The sequence below is a fragment of the Paramisgurnus dabryanus genome, chromosome 11 (genome assembly GCF_030506205.2).
Source record: "Paramisgurnus dabryanus chromosome 11, PD_genome_1.1, whole genome shotgun sequence".
NCBI classification, from domain to species: domain Eukaryota; kingdom Metazoa; phylum Chordata; class Actinopteri; order Cypriniformes; family Cobitidae; genus Paramisgurnus; species Paramisgurnus dabryanus.
Window position 1 is genome coordinate 8,352,637 of NC_133347.1, and position 18,341 is coordinate 8,370,977.

At 37.5% G+C, this 18,341-nt stretch overlaps 1 protein-coding gene across 3 annotated transcripts in view; it reads left to right on the top strand.

The window, feature by feature from the left end:
- Window positions 1-2,618: 2,618 nt before the first annotated feature.
- Window positions 2,619-18,341, top strand: part of fnbp1l (formin binding protein 1-like) — a 58,313-nt gene continuing 42,590 nt past the window's right edge. For 2 of the 3 annotated variants that reach the window (XM_065248460.2, XM_065248459.2), the window contains exon 1: window positions 2,619-2,803. In XM_065248460.2, the coding sequence (XP_065104532.1) occupies window positions 2,780-2,803 (24 nt within the window). In that variant the 5' untranslated portion in view covers window positions 2,619-2,779. The remainder of the gene's footprint in view (window positions 2,804-18,341) is intronic. The other variant, XM_065248461.2, reaches the window with a different exon arrangement.

The following is an 18,341-nucleotide window of genomic DNA, read 5'->3' on the forward strand; positions in this document are numbered from 1 at the left end:
TTAAGATACACACCACTAATGTATTTTTTTAAGGCATGTTTACAAAAAAAACATAAACGTCTTGGCCTTGTCCTGGCATTAGCTAAGCCTAGTCTGTAAAACGTGGCTCATATTTCACAAACAATAAATGTTTTTCTTATAAACACAATGAAGATATTTTAATAAATTATGTAATAAGCACACAGCTGATTGTAACTATTTGTAGAAAAACAAATATAATGGAATTATTGTGATAAATGATGAAGAAGATATTTTGATAAGCACACAGTTGATGGTACCCATTGAATTCCATAATATTTGTTTTTCCTATGGAAGACAGCGGTTACAAAAAGCTGTGTGCTTACCATTATTACTCAAAATATCTTCTTTTGTGTCCCCTGTCCGGGAAACCGCCCATAAATGTTAACAATTTTTAAATCAATGTTATCTTTAAATTAAAGACATGATGTACACACTGTCAGTTGTACATAGTGCTGGGCGATTTGGCCTAAAAATAAAATCTCTGATTTTATTTTTTTTAATTCGACTTCCGATTTTTTCCGATTCCCCCCCCCACTTATTAAGAAAAGCAATAAGTACAAACGGCAGACAACTTAAAGCTAATTTTGCTTTTATTTAATCAAAAGCAAGACAAATGATTTTATTCCTTTCTTTGGAACAAACTTCCCAGTCTCGCCGGTAGCCATGTTGTCGCTTGCTGTTGCCGTTTCGTGTGTTTGTGCTATGATGATGATGTTGTCGCTTGCTGATGCTGTTTCACGTGTGCTATGATGTTGTTGATGTTGCTATAATAACGCTACGGAAGCCCCGGGCAGCCAAAAATGCGCCATTACAAAAAATCAAATTAATTATTTTTTAAATCACCCACAACAAAAAATTCGAATTAATTCATTAAATCGATTTTTCGCCCAGGCCTAGTTGTACATTATAAAAATGCATGAACATTATGCCTATTAGCAGAGATTAAAGTATTAAATGCTTATATCTACTAAACTTTGTCAATGTTTTTGAGTACACTAGTTTATATCTTAAACATAAACCCAGTGGTGTGTTTACCCACCACGCAAACCACACAATTGCATGGGGCCCCACAGGCTCGAAACATGATAGGCTATAAAGACACCACGCAGATGTTTAAATCACGCAGAAAATACATAAATCATATTCTGTATCTCATCAAAATCTCATCTTTAGTCTTTGTCCTTGTTGTATCTCACAATAAGTTTGTTTCTGCAATATAAACATAAGAGTTTGGCGATTCCCATTGATAAATCCAGTCAATTACCAACATACAATGTTGTTTTCTGGTATTTGTTAGTTCAGTTGGTTAGATCAGTCTGAATCATAATCTAATGCTTCCCATTTTTTCTCAACTTTTTGATCATACTGAAGTTGCAGTACTGTTTTATTGTTTAAAATTAGAGCTGGGCATAAATTAATCTAGATTAATCTCATACAAAATAAAAGTAAATTTTTGCATGACATATGAGTTTGTGCTGTGTGTAATTATTATGTATATATAAATACACACACACACATTCATGTATGTATTTAAGAAACATTTACATGTGTTGTTATATGTATTTATTTATATTTTATATATATTCTAAATTATATATAAATAAAAAACTATATTTAAATAAAACATTATATATATATATATATATACATATGAGTGTCTGTTTAAATATACATAATATTTACACACATCACAAACTCATATATGCCAAAAATTACAGCCCTATTTTAAATTCAATTTGTAAGCAAATTATATATCTGAGAGGGGCTTGAAAATATGTATCTGTGCAAAAGGGGGGCCCAGTGGAAAAAAATTTGGGAACCACTGGCTTAAAGGGATAGTTCACCCAAAAATAAAAATTCTGTCATCATTTACATCATGTTGTTACAAACCTGTATAAATGTCTTTGTTTTGATGAACACAAAGAAAGATATTTTGAGAAATGTTTGTAACTAAACCATTTGTGGACCTCATTTACTTATAAGGTATTATTTTTTCCTACTATGGAAGTGAATGGGATCCACGAACAGTTTGGTTACAAACATTTCTCAAAATATCTTACTTTGCAATCATCAAAACAAATAAATTTATGCGGGTTTGTTACAACATGAGAGTGATTAAATGATGACAGAATTTTAATTTTTGAGTGAACTGTCCCTTTTATGTAAAACCAGGATCTTTATTTTTTTATACAGATAATGATTCTGTATCATTTTAAATGGATAATGGACACTGTTTTTATTTTTAAACCAATATTTGTTGTCTTATACCAAATTTTTTGTTATGTTAAGCAGTTCAAAATAAAATAAATCCGGTTTATATATGTCTTACTTAATTCAATATACTTAATATTACTGTTGTGTAATTCAAATGAAAAAAAATAAGGCAATATTGGGTTCATGGGGTCCCGGTACATGGACTTTACTTAAGGCCCCCAAAATGGTAAACACGCCACTGCGTAAACCTAATGTCATTTGATTTCATGTGGACTTTAAGGTGCTCAAAATCTCCGCTTGCACAGTCTGACGACTAGAGGGCGATATTGGACGCATCCCTCCATTTCCCCGCGGCGGAGGCGCATTGTGTGAGTGTCGGAAATGGGAAAACCCTGAGCCGTGAGATTTTCGCTGCTTGCTTCACTGACTGGAGTAAAGCAGGGTTACGACAGTCGACGGCAGAGCGAGGGAAGGACGCGCAACCCTGGAGTTTTAAACAGGAGACGTTAGTTGCTGGAGTTTTTCCCCTTCTGAAAAGGACGCTATGAGCTGGGGAACGGATCTTTGGGTAAGCGCACTTTTCCACGATTCCACGTCCCCGTGGCCTTTTGTTCACTCGCAAACAACTCATGGCAGTTTTTGGCATGACTTCAGGAAAGGTGTCCTATTAAAGCTGTCTGTATACAGGATATGTCCTGCTGGTTAACTGTGACGATACACTTTTGCCGCCAATAACAAAGCCAGAGTTCGATATATCGTATCATTGTTCGCGTGTACAAAGTATTAATTTTTAAACGTAATCCCGCATGACGTTCCATTTGATTATAGTGACATTGAGTAACCAGATTCAATCTGAAGGTTTCACACCCAGTTTCGATCACTACGAGGTGGGGAGGGAATTATGTTTAACTCGTTTTTCACATATACAACCGATGTGTTGAATTATAGTAGGCTAAATGTTTACATACCGTACTGTTATTAATTTTAGACAAAAACAAGAAAACCCCCCGGTGTCCGGACTCCCATTGTTGCTTGTTCGTAACAGAGACAATGCCGAACATTAACATCATGCTGCGGTACCACCAGAATAATATAAGATGAAACCTTAAATACGGCGGTTTGTTGGTTAGATTTAACTTGACAAAATCCAGTCGTACCTATTTCAAGCTCTGTCACGGTTAGTCATTTAGAAACATGTCTGCAGTTTGAACCCAGATCTTTCATTGTCTGGGTTTCAAGTTTTGTCTCCCATGTTCCACGTACAAAACTGGCGACTTAAATAATAAATGCGTCCGTTTGGCATAAGCTTACCTATCAGAGGACAATGAACCCGTCGAGTATGGATCGGTACAGGGGTGTTGCCCTAAACACATTGGGCTACTGGACAAAAAGCAAAGGATGTAGGCTCGTGCATCATTTTCAGGGAATACCGTATTACAGCCTTAATTGTTTTAGTACATATTGTTTGTACATTTGTACTTGTTAGTGTGTCATAAGTTAAGTTGCGCATTTATTGTTGGCGACAACAACAACAAGTTTGCTGGTTTCGGTGCTCTCGTGACTATAACTTGTTTTATGCTGAGTAGGCTTAGCAGTGAATAATTCAATAATATATATATATATATATATATATATATATATATATATATATATATATATATATATATATATATATATATATATATATATATATATATATATATATATATATATATATATATATGATTTGTAGGAATGACCAGATTTGGCTAAAGGTTTAGTGTTGGGTTATGGTTTCAATAGTGTCTGTTTAGTCCAGATTTGGCTTGAGTGTCCTTTCATGTGAATCCCTTATCGCCATAAAATCTTATATTTCAATGGGAAAGATCCCATTGTTGATTAATGTTCATTTGTAATCCTATTGCAAATTCCTTTGTATGTGGATTCGGAACATGCTGAATAATCATGTTGTCTGGTCGTCTTGTGGTGAATGACTTTTTTAGACATAGGAAAAATTTTCCATCCCTAGCTTTGCCTCTGAATGAAATTTAAATCTGTCACTTCTGTTTCTTGGTGCACTTTCCTCAATTGCACTGTGTGTGCGTTATAATAATTTATGAGTTATTAAGTAAACTCAATGGGCACGTGGAATGTCTATCATTATCTTTCTAGTGCTAATTTGAATTCCAAGTGAGTGACGTTACATCCTGGATGGAAATGACTTGCACCATTTTTGTTTTATAGTGAATGTGCTTTACATTTTAATCATTAACTTCTAAGCAGCCTACAGGACATTTGTGTAATTGTACTATTCAGTGCTTTTAGGAGAGCAAATTGTGTCTGCACCTTTACTTGCATAACTTAACTTGTAGTCATAAAGTAGGGTACATCATGTATGCCAGCTATAGGAATATTATAACCATTATTGTTTCCCATATGATCAAAACACATCTCGTCCAATGAGATTTGAGGAGGAGTTCCAGTTCAATCTTGTATAGCAAGGGCCAGGAGAGATGTCTTTCCTGCTAAAGTTGCTTATTTGTATGAGAGAAAAAGTTTTTAATGGGAGCCTGTAATCCAGTGTTGTGTAGACACCCATATGACCATCTGCAAATGTGCTTAGTAAACTGTTTATGTTGTTGAAAAATCTAACAGGGCTTGTATGTGACGATTTAGTTCTTGTTAGATCAGACTGGTTAGACCTGTTTGAGTTTTTAAGCATGGATTCTGTTTGTTTTGTCCTTATGTTTGTTATGGATTGAATGAATTGTCTATCACTAATTGCACATTTGTTTAATCAGTTAAATAAACTTTTTTAACATTTATATATTTGCTTTTTTATTTGTTATTTTATGTTATTGTTTAAATTTAATTGTAAATGGGAAAACAATAGTCGTCCTCCAACAACAGGGTTCCCACAGGTCCTTGAAATCCTTGATAGTTTGTGAATCTGGGGAAAAAATTTCAAGGCTCTGAGAAGTTTTTGAAAATATGCATAAATAGATACAGGTCATTGATAGTGCTTGAATCTATTTTATGCAAGTTTTCTGGAAAAAAATCCATATTATTCCATGTATAGTGTAGGATAATATTATAAAAATACTAAAAGTCTGTTCGCTTTAAATGCTTATATCTTCTGTATGCAAATGTTGATTCATACCAAAATGCTTTTTTGCATAGTTGTGTTTGACACATGAAAAAGTCTCGGGTTGCATATGTAACTCTTGTTCCTTGAGAAGGGAACGAGACGCTGCATCTCCCTTGCCACACTTCCTTTGTCTCTATAACGCCGTCTTTGGCAATATTTCAGATAGCGATATACTTCCTGGCTCCTGCATTACCCTGTCTTTGTCGTAAAGCCTCACCATTGGTTGAATTGTTATACACATTCAGACGTACTTACCCCTGGAATCATCCCCAAAGTGTCACTGCAGTGACACAGCGCAAGTTCCCTTGTAACCTTGCTCAAACTTGAAATGTGTCTTCACATTTAGTCCTTGAATTTGAGGGTATTGGACCTGGAAAGTCCTTGAAAGGTCCTTATAAGTTAAATAAGGTGTGGGAACCCTGCAACAAGCATGTATATATAAACTCTTTCTGGTCCTTGAACTGTTATTTGACCATATCGGTCAAATAACGAAACATGAGTTTGTTTACATGTACAACAAAAAGTTAAACTAGAAAAGCATGTAAAACCTGGACATTTTATCAAAACATGCACGCAGAACAAATTGGTAATCCTGTAAGACTGTAAGGTAAACACACTCTGTATAAGACTTTATGTAGTATATTTGCTAGGGCTGTGTATCGCCAAGTATCTGACAATACGATATGTATCCCGATACAAGGGTCCCAGTACGTCACAGTGCGATATGCTGCAATACAGTAAGGGTGGATATACTGCGATATTTCTTATTTTGGGAATAGAATAGGATATAATTTTAGGAAAGCTGTCATAAAGAATACTCCATCATATGCAAACCATAGCAAAAAATATTTTCCATGTTGTCTGAACTTCCATTAGTTCCAGATTGAGTTAAGAACCGACTCAGACCCATCTAATGCTTAAAAGTTGGATAAGGACACATGCAGAACCATACATTTAATACCCCATGCCATAAATCTAATACCCAAACACCTATTTTTTAATAGCTGGACCAGTTTGGCATATATTGCACAGCCCATTACTATTAAATCAGTAAACAAGTTGTGAAAAAAAACATTGTCTCTTACCTTAACAGCATTTTCCTTTGTAAATTGCCTTGCATTGATGCATACAATCCATATCCATATTATTTCTCTCTAAGAGCTTAATCCACTCATTTTTCCAGATTAAAAAAGTCTATGTGCTATCACTGTGACTTTTTGAGTCAGCTTGTACATAATAAGGATTGTTTTCCCGTTTTAACTATAATAATGATTGCTCGTTCAGTGCAATAGGCATGACATTAGCATTGCTCATTTGCATTTTAGATATTAAAATATGGTTAATTCCTAAAAAAAAATGGGAGAAACAGTGCGTGGTCATAGAAACTAGAGGACTGATTCATGGCTGGTCGTTTTTTGATGGACCGGTCTGGATGTTAACTGAAAATGAAACAACTGGCATGAGTCTTATATGGAAAAAATCAATACTGCGTTTTTGAGAATCGATACAATATCGGTTAACAAAATTTTCCGATACAAGCGTGTATCGATATTTTCTTGCACCCATAATATTTGCATTGTTTACAATATATGGATGTAAAGAAGATGAGGTCATCCAGATTTTTGCCCCTGCATCCAAATCAAAGGTCATCTACTTTTCTTGAAACAGTTTTGTGAAAATTCGACTAATGCCGAGTTCAGACTGCGTGATTTTCAAACTAGTCGGGTCACCTGTGGTTTCACACTGTGTGATTATCTGGGGTAGCGTTCAGTCGCTGCTGTTTTAGACTGCATGATGGATTGGCGACAGGTGTTTTCATACTGCATGACTTTACCGTAAGAAGAATCGCCGATAACTTTGTCCCTGTCCGCAAACTACGTCTCACAACCAAACGCACGCGATAAGTGACGCGAAGGAAACAACGCGAGGTCACGAGTGCAAGACCGGAGCTCTCACGTGAGACTGGGATTATTATTAAAAATAGAAGCTCGCAAGAACCTTACCATACAAATTGCATGTGCGCTCATTTGCAGCAGAAAGAAGAAGAAATAAAGATTATGAAGGAGGAAATGTTTTTAAAGAGACTACTCCCCAAACTTCCAGCTGCCCTGTATGTTGCTCTCTCATTGGCTGTAGGTCATCGCCGATGCTATTGTCAGTCAAAACACATTTCACACGGCATGATTTTGAATCGCCGACCGGTCCAGATATTTAGCATGCCAAATATCTCACGGGTGTCGGCGACTCGTCTGCGATTCTCTCAGAACGCGTCTTTTATCATTCACACTCTGTGATTGTCACTCGCGTGCACGAGCATAGATTTGCCTATGATTTCGGGCATTTGTCTGCGATTTCTCAAAACCTGTCGGCGAGTCAAAACCAGGGCTAAAATCGTGCAGTCTGAACTCGGCATAAGAGAAGCTGATTGTAAATCAGATTAAAGGCAATTTCTGTCTGCTGTCGCTCAGTGCAGTGGCTAAAGATACAAGGCAGTTGTTGGCGATCCCGTGCTTATGTCAAGACTAGTTAGAATGGTATGTGATGTTGAATCGCTGGCATGCTGCTACTTGCAAAGTTTTTTAAATATTAAAAATTGGCTGCCAGTAACCCTTTTACAATGTTTAATTTGACCCATACAGTCATTTTCTGTTGCCGTTCACTGATGTCTTTCTTCAACAACAATATTCAGAGCACCACAGTTATTAAGGTGTGTAGATTAAGTAGGGCTGGCAATCTGGAATACCTGTAGTAGGATCAGGTGAGATTCTGCCAGGCCATTATGAGTATGTGCCAACACTGCTGTCGCTGCCAATATACCAGAGGGGCATTAAGACATAAACACACGCTTCGAACACAGCCGTGGGAAAGAGTGCGTCAGGAAACAATTAGTTTGAACCCTTGACCCTGCGTTTAGTATGTCATTGCAATGCTTTCCGATGTTTATTGGCGTGTGTGAGTCATGTATTTTCTTCATACTTCATGTCGCTATGCATTAAGGACCAATTTGCAACCATTGTCAGAAACTTCTTTCTATTTTTGGTGGCATTTTTTGCCCTGTCATTAATTTTGGACCCTGTTGCTATCGATATGTGTAAGTATTCAGTTATGGATGTTTTGGGTGTTGTGTAATAGCTCCTGGCACTATGCATCAGTAGTTTTAGAGATTTCTGCAGTGTTCCAACTCTGCTAAAATAAACCCCAAAAAGATTTTCACAGTATCCTAGTTAAGCACAAGCTCTTGGTTCTGTCTGGTAGCCGAGTGAATAACCACTCACAATTGGATCTTTGTAGCGTGTTAAGCCCACTCTTGGCTCACACTTCGGTCCCTGGCGCTCTTTGAAAGACCAACAGCTGGGTGCAAACGTCCATCCTCCATATCAAACAACAAAGATTAATTTCGGTCAATGTTGTCATAACCAAGGGTGCGTAACTTATTATTCTGCAGGATTCGGCTAATTGGACCATCAAACTTTGGTCAGCAACCAAATAATTTTACAGAGTCTGTATTTAGGCATCAATCTCTTGTTGACTGAACCTCTAGATGATGGTAGCCAAAAATAGCTGTACCTTAAAGGTCTGCTTTGTCTTCTGGCATATCTGTAGTGGCTTCTTATTACAAGATAATATCCTGGGTTATAAACCAGTTTTGGATATATGTGTTATATGCCTATGTGGGCTGCTGCCCAGATCATGAATTATTGTTTTTACCTTTCTTTTAAATGACTCGCTGCTTTCAAAGCTTACTTTGGCTTGGAAAATTACCAGTAGCATTATGTCTGGGGCATTTATGTCAAATTTGCAGGTAAATTGGCCAGTCAAGTGGGATTTTTTGCTAAATGAGTTTAATGCTTACTTACTAGAGAAGGCAATGATTTGGCATAAGGGTCATTTAATTTGTAGGTATATGGATTTATGATTTTTTTTCTGAACAGGGTTTAGAATAATCAAGTACTAGGCCTTAGTTATATTAGGATATTTAAGTAGTTTTTACAAACATACTTTACAAAAAACAATACTGGTGTGAATCTTAAGACAAAACAATTGCACTGATATAAGTTAATCCAAAATACTTTTAAATTAGGGCAGGTTAATCATGCATTTTATCTTATATGGTAATCAAAATAGGGGTCGACCAATTATTGATCTGGTCTATTTTTGAAAGCTGATTTGCAGATAAAGTAATGTAATTTTGAAATGCACTCTGATGCAGCCAAGGAATTGGTGATTGGCGTCGAAACACTGAACAGGGCACTCTAGTCAGTTATTTAGAGCAATGCCCATCTGATTTGTTGAGAGTCACAAGTACGGCCAATCAGCGCAGAAGGCTAAAGACACTGCCGAAAGCACTTGCTAACTGGAGCTGCTTGCAATGATTTCGCTCTGCAAAACCCCATTCACACAGATCTTTGGTCCCAGAAAATACCCGTAAAATTGCCAGACAAGCGTCTGTGTGATCACAAACTCGTCCCGTTAATCTTCTGGGATCGTTGCCGGAAAGAGGACCTAGTCAGATACACGGATAACCCTCTGTGTGAACGAGAAGCCGAAAGAATGCCGTAATGGGCGTGTTGTAGTGAGGACGCGCGCGTCATCACAACAAAAGTTATGGTTCAGCTCCTTAAAACGAAGGATAACATGCATATAAACATTCACTACGAGAAATGTTGCAAACTAGATTAAAGCAGTTATCAGGAAATGATAAATGAGACGCATAAACAATGACGTACGTGCCGTAGTGAGGACGCGCGTGTCATGGCAACATGAAGTTGGTTCAACTCTTTAAAATGAGGGATTAGCAACATTCAGGATGAGAAATGTCAGCAAACTGGACTGAAGCAGATATCAGGTAAGTTAGCTCGTCACTTACTGTGTTGAAACGGAGATCATTCAACAGCATAAAAGAATATCGCGTCACATGCTCATTTGAGCTATAATAAAGGAAAATACTCGCGGGTCATCCCAACAAGATATATCATTCAGCTCCTCAAAATGCGGGTTTTAAATGCATATAAACAATCACGATGAGAAATGTCTGAAAACTGTATTAAAGCAGAGATCAGGGAGCTCGTCAAATATCCACTCAAAAGCTGAGATCATTCACCAGCATACAACGGTGCGTTCACGCGCTCCTTTATAGTCTTATCATAAACAAAAATGCACGGGAGTGGTTTATGGAGAGAGGAATAATAAATAATTTGCAAACTTCAGACGCTGCGTAGAAGAGAGGGCGGGACTTTTTAACAGGTCACGTGTCTTTCCGGGACCATCAGATGCCGGGTAATCATGGCAGTGTGAATGAACAAAAAATCGATTGATTCCGGAATAATCCAGGATGCCTTTCCCGTGTATTTTACAGAATGTCTGTGTGAAAAGGGCTCAGGTGAGCTGGACACTGCAGTACAAGAGTTTAGCACGCGTTTCTGGCAGTTGACAGAGCTGGCATTTGCACGTCATTGTAAGTCAATGCGATTTTCCATTGCATAGTACCCCACAGTTTGGGTCGGGTCAGCTTACATTGGGGGCTTTTTCACCGGGTGCAGTACGTAGTACCCAATACTTTTTTTAGTACCACCTCGGTCGGGATTCCAAGCGAACTGATCTGATACCCAAACCTGAAGCGAAAACACTGTAGATCACTGATTGGTCTGAGAGAAACATCACTACCAGCGTCATCGCTATAATGTAAAAGATTAGCTTTATCCTCATGCTAGCTTGCGCTGTCTCGAGTAAACATATTGTCATCTGTGCTTTGCTGTAAGTTCTGTAAAAACTTTTTTCCAGAATTGCAGTATGTGGCGATGTGCACGTCTGCATATATGCTTAAATGCAACTTAAATGAGGCTTAGCAGAGCGCGTCGACCGACACCATGGGTGTTTGTTTGTACAGAAACTGTCATGTGAGACAGAGTTAGTGATAAACGTAATGTGCAAACATCTATTTGTGGTGGTCAATTTTAATTTTATGGCGGACTGAGAAATTAATAAATCTATGGGAATTTACAACGACACTCTCAGATGATCTCACAGCAGTAGGCAGCACAAATACAACGACACGCCTATAATCCCTCCCACTCCGAAGTGTTACTTAACTCGATGGAAAAGCTAACCAAGCCAAAGTGAGGTGAGCTGACCCAAACCAAACCGTGGGGTACTATGCAATGGAAAAGCACAATAATATTGATGGTCAATTTGCACAGGATTAGGAATTTCAGTAAAACATTCAAAAGTGGAAGGAATAACTTGATTAAGCAGCGCGTCACCTCCCTTGTCTTCATGTGCACATTACCTTGCAGGGTTTCCCACAGAAAATGTGTTAGTTAAGGTGGTAAGGTTGTGCCGGTGGGCGGGCTGGGGGCGTGGCAATCAAAGTACGCGTCATGATGAAAAATTTTTATTTAAACACTCAAATTAAACTCAATTTTGAAGAAACTATGACAGAAAAGGAACACATACTAGATTATTAATTAATTAAATGTTTTATCAACAGGCTAGTTATCCTCCAGACAGTGACGGACCATGTCTTTCTCTCATTTCGGCCATGTGGTGCGTGCCCGCTCGCGGTGTGAAGCGCGTCCACCCTATTCTCCGAGATGCACTTGACAGCCTTTTGTGCAACAAATTATTTTTTTTGGACGACCTAGTTAAGGTGGTAGGGTATCCCAGCTTAGGTGGGCCGCCCGAACTGAAAAGTGCTGCGGGAAAGCCTGCCTTGCTTCCTGAAATCACATATGTGCAACATGATCCAGATGAGAAAAACTCGAAATCAGACCAGAGAGGAAACACTGTGTTTAATTTTGGTTTGGGGAGAACGTCAGTTTCAGAAACAGAACCGTGTCTCTGAGAAGTGATTTTGACCTTTTTTAAGTCTGTGTCTTGGTATGCGGGAACTGAGTATTACATCAGGTAATTTCTCTGGACCCTTTTACAGAAGGTTAAAGTTGGCGTAATTTTTACTGACGTTGTCCGTAATGATTACCGACATGGAGCATTCGGACGGAACTAAAATCACTTCTCTGATTTATTTTATTTGAATTGATTTACCCCACCTCCCTAAAGCTGATTCCATCCACATAGCACTTAAGAACGTTTTAAATTGGGGTGAACTATTTCTTTGATTCAGGGTTTTTAAAACTACTTGGGAGAATGTGTAAAAAATCCTACATAAATCCCCTGTGTTATTGGTCTGTTATGTAACCTACAGAACGAAATGGAGCTACAAAATGGACCGAGTCACCTCTCGAGTTTGCCACATCAGCAGAGAATCCCTCTATACGGATTCCTTCAATTAATAAACGCTATATTTGTTCACTTCATTGTTTGCAACCCTTGAATGGAAAATGAGTTTGGGTTTTGCACAGGCAGGCTCGATGGGAATTGGCCGTAACTCCGTAACCGTGGATTGGGGTAAGAGAGTTCATTGTTTACAGACAGCCTCTTTCACATTTACAGGCCCCTTCAGGTCCCCTGGCACATCACTCAAACCTGTTTACAGAACCAGAGCGAGAAAACACGGCGAACCAGACTGGCTGTGTCGGCATCTCCCACCCTTTGTTAAATGACATGTTGTTTTATGGCTTGTGGAAATTATCCTGGAGCCATGAGAGAATGTTTCATGGAATGGTCAGAATGTACTGGAAATGTACGTTTGCTCTTTAAATTGGAATGGTGGGGACAGATTTACAGCATTTCACCCGGGACACCATAGTGTATCAAAAGATCTTAACATTGTTTTGGTGGCTGGTTTGCTATCGTTTCTAATGAGGGAGTCGTGGATTTGCATAGAGAGCCTGTCGGTTTCCAGGGTAGTCTAATGTTATGCACAAGTCCGTGAGCGTGTTATGCTAAGTCGGCTCTGAGCTGAAGTAAACTGCTGAAGCCTCTTTTGTTTTTCCTAGTTATGCATGTCAGGTAGCAACTCATTAATCTGTATGCTTTTATCAGGCTAAAAATCTTGGCTCCATGATTTGAAAACCCCTCTTTTTAGTACAGTCTGGAGTGGACAAAGGTGGCGTGAAGGAAGATAAAGGTGCCCGGCGCCTCAGAGTTAATCATTAAAATGAGGTGTGCTGCTCTGGTTGTTAAAGATCTGTGCATAGCAAATTATTTTACATGCCTTGTGCTTTCTGGGTTAATTGTTACATCATGTATACGTAATCATCATTATTGATAGCCATGCTGTTGTTTAATTATTACATGTTGCTCTGGAATGCTTGATTCTTATTGGTCAGTGGTGACATTCCAAGATTTGCTATTCCCAGATAACCACCACCTGAAACTGATATCACAGCCACATCCGAGTTCTGCTCGTCATCTTGACAGGTGCACTTTAAAGCTTACAAATAAATGAAATATAAATATGCATAATTAATAACCTTTGAGATTATATCTTGGAACCATATTGCAAGTTCATCTTGTTTGAACTTCGTGTCTTGGTTTAAAGCCAACAGGAAATGTTTTTTGTCTCGCTGAAAGCATTTGTTACATTTGAGCTAATAAAACATCTTTCAATATTTTGTGTCCAGTAATTTACTCGTATGGCAAGTAGCCATGTAATAAGCATGATAAACTACATCCAGCATGTTGTTACTGCAAATAAACTCCTTCAGGGCGAAACAAAACCCCTCCGCTTTATTTCTGGGTGTAACAACCGGCTGTATAGATTATCCAATACTTCGCATTCACAATTCCAAATAAAGTACTGCTTTTCAAATAACTGACAGACAGCACAGTTAACCAACTAGAGATGGTTTTATTAATGATGAATAGGCTTTGTTACAAAACCTAGTGAGCTTATTTTACAGTCAGCATTGATGACACAGCAAATATATATAGGCCTTCTGGTATCTAATATACCATCTTCTTTACCCATAATGCATTGCAATCACAGTATTTGTGTTTGCTATATACATGTTATGTTATGCTATGGACCAAAAAGATTCAAAAGAAGATGTTTTGATAAATGATGGTACGCACACAGTTGATGGTACCCACTGACTTCCATAGTAGGAAAAACAAATACAATGGATATCAATGGGTACCGTCAACTATGTGCTTACCATCATTTATTTACATTAATTCTCTGTAAGCAGGGTTTCCCAAACTGGGGTCCGCAAACCACTAAGGGAAATTGCAGGGGGTTTGTGATTTGATAATAAACTATAAGTTATTATTTTAGAATAAAAAAATAAATAAAACGCTTAACAAATATATAACAAATAAACAGGGTTCCCACATGTCCTTGAAATCCTTGAAAGTTTGTGAATCTGGGGGAAATAATTCAAGGCCCTGGGAAGTTTTTGAAAATATACATACATAGATACAGGTCATTGAAAGTGCTTGAATCTATTTTATGCAAGAAGTTTTCTGGAAAAAAAATCCATATTATTCCCTGTGTAGTGTAGGATAATATCATACAAATTCTAGACTTTTTAAGCACACGTGCTAAACTGTTAGCTTTAAATGCTTATAACTTATGTATGCGAATGTTGATTCATACCAAAATGCTTTTTTGCAAAGTTGTGTTTGACACATGAAAACGTCTCAGGTTACGTATGTAACTGTTGTTCCCTGAGAAGGGAACGAGACGCTGCGTCTCCCTTGCCATACTTCCTGCGTCCCTGTAACGCCGTCTTTGGCAATCTTTCATATAGGGATATACTTCCTGCACTTCCAGATGCACTTACCTCTGGAGGCGTCCCCAAAATGTCACCGCAGTGACGCAGCACGAGTTCCCTTGAAAGGGAAATGTAACAATGTATCTTAAAGTTAACTAAGGCGTGGGAACCCTGAATAAATGCATAATGGTCAGATATGTTTTATATGTACCAATAAAAGAAAATTACCAAATCTGGAAATCCAATAACATGAACTATGTAAAATAGTACTGATAAAAACTTCAAAATGGATGAAAAATTTACTTTTTGTAAGTTAAACATGCAAATGTTTTATTAAATTGATGAGAATTTTCCTTTAAATCTTAGGGGGTAACTTAAATAACTTGGGTCAAGGGGGTTCAGCTGACAAAAAAGTTGGAAAACCCTGCTCTATAGGATACTAAGAAAGCAGCCATGTGCATTTGGTTCCCAAGACCCTCTAGAAATTTCTAAATCATTGTGATGCTTTCTGCTAATGATTTCCAAATGATGTCCCCCTGTGCTTTAACTGAGGAAGTGAACCCCTATTTTTTTTACATCGACTCGCATGATTAAGTTCCATTGAAATGTTAATGCTGATGTATGGTGCGTTATTGCTTAATACTGCTGGAATAAAATTATGTTTCTGGATGTTTATGTGATTAATAGTTTCCTCATTCTCATTTTCCTTTCTCTTGTACATTACAATGTTTCAGTTTCCAAATTTATTTGGAGGATAATGTTTTATTATTAGCATTAAGGAGTTTACTTGTTAGCATTTTTCATGTATCTTTGTTAGACAGTGAAATGTGTACAGTTTCTTAAAATGAAAGAACTAAATACTGAAGCTACCTGCAGCTGACGTTCTTTAACCCATACTGGTGTTGTATAGGAATGCGTACTGACGTGGTGAAACATGACCTCAGGTGCATACATCTCTGAAAAATCAGTGAAAGTTGGGTTTGTTTGACAGCTGATAATGCTGAATGTCATAAGGTGTGTTTATTTGCTCACTGGTTGTGTTAGGGTTAGTGTTGTGTCTCTTCACATGACAGAATGGCACATCTAGACCTCTGTCCTAAAACGCTTATAGGCTGATGGATATAAAGTATGTGAAGAAATTACAGGCTTTGCCTTTAAATACCTGAAGTGAGAGTGGTTTCCTTAATAACGAAGTTGACTTGATTAGTCAGTTTTAAGGTCTTCCATGTTCTCTGTTCTGCATCCTCGTTCTCCGATGAAGGAAGGAAGCTTTTCTCAATCTCAACCAGCAGGCCGGAGATTTAATTGATTACGGATGTTTGGAGCTCCTTTATCTTCTTTGTGTTCACAAAAGAGGATCTGTAAAAGAGTTATGTGAGTTCTCTGCTCCTTCTAGGTTATGGTGATTTGCTGATATGCTATCCTTTGTGTAGTTCTGTAGTACATACGAGGAGTGTTGCACCCTCCTTTAACACATCCAGTGAAGTGCGTTCTGTTCCAAACCACATGCAAACTTCAAACCTTGGAAATGCACGTGCACTCGAATGTTCTGGGGTTATTCAGAGTTTTGAGTGTTGCAAATCTGTGTTTGATTTATTACTTTAAAGGAGAAGTGTGAAATTGCGTGTGTGTCTACAAATGGCTGTGTACTTGAATGGTTTCTTGAAAAAGATTAGACAATAGAAAAATTACTAACCGTTTATAAATATTATAATCATTAATTTACACATTTGTTATACACTTTTACACGTAGTGACCTTGACCTATATGTTTTAATGTTACCAGTATGTGTGTGTTTCTAAGGATTTGAACCTATAACCTTTGCACTGCTAACGCAATGCTCTACTGAAAAACAAAAACACTGCAGGTGTTGTTTACACATTCTTTTGATTATTTATGTTTAAATTGTGTCTATACACTGTAAAAAAAATTAAGTTAAACTTAAAGTAAGTTACCTGGCTGCTTTAAATTTTTTAGTTCAACTTAAAAATATTAGTTTGCTAATATTATTAGTTGTTAACTAATATTTTTAAAGTGCACCTATTTCATTCCTAAAAAACAACATTATTTTGTGTATTTTGGATAATAGAATGTGTTTGTGTTGATTATGGTAAAAAAACACATTATTTTCCATATACCGTACATTTTTGTAGCTCCAGATTTCCCTCTCTTCCTGAAAAGCATGGATTTTGTGCAAAATTGATTTTAAAAGAGTTGTGTCCATGATTGGCCAGCCAATTTGTACGTTGTAATTGGTCTAAATACCTCTGACATCAGTCGGAAATTTGGCACTTCTTACCATGTTTGAAAGATTCGCTCCCAATGCAATGCTAGTCCAAGCAGGAGGAATTATCATAATGTTGGTCTTCTCTACATCATTAATCCCAGGAAGTAAACTGTTGCCTACAATCGGGGTGTTTGTTGTAGTACAAGAAAAAATATTTACGTTGGAGACGATAACTCGCGTCATTGTTTACTTTGATGTATGTACCTTTTGCATATCGTTAACGTACTAATACACACCTACACACCAAAGGAAATGTAAAAACATGAATCAGGCCATAGGTGCTCTAAGTTAAATTCACTCTAAATTTCAAAGCAGCCAGATAACGTACTTTTTTAAGTTGTTTTAAATCTTTTTTACAAAATTGAACTATATATTGCATTATCTCAAGTGTTTTGTAACGGTTAGCGAAAAATCGGCCACATTTTTAAATGATTTAACAGTAATGCTATGACTCTGGTATTATTCACTGCACAGTGGATAGTTTCGTAGCGAGACCACAAATAAAGCAGCCCTCAGTGGAAAGTATAAACAGTGTCAGTGTCAGTCTGCTGTAATGGTGCTGAATACTGTCTGAAAAGTATGCGTCAGTCTTAAGTCACAAGGTAATGAACCAAAAACCTTGTTACATACACATACAAAAAAACACACATATTTTCTCCAGACTGGCATGCCTTTGAAGGCCTTTAATTTTGTACATCAGACTGTAGTGGAGTCTCCTTCCTCAGGGTATTAAGGAATGGGAAAGTGTTTGAAGGTGTTGTAGGTATTGCTTGGTTTATTTTAACATGACCTCAGCAGAAGTAAGATGAAAGAACTTTGATGCGAGGTGTTGACCGCAACGGACAGATTGTTAATTCACTGAAGATTAAATATGACAGGCACTGCTTGTATAATACTGTCATAAAGTCTGCAAATAAACCCGGGACCTCGACTGTAGGACATTTAGTGAGAGAAAGCCATCAGATTATTTCTCGATCTACTGCCAATGTAGTCATTTTGGAAATACTTGTATTCTATGTTTAAAAAAAATGTTTTCACGTCCCAGTTTTTTGGATTTGGATGTCATATATAAGTCGTT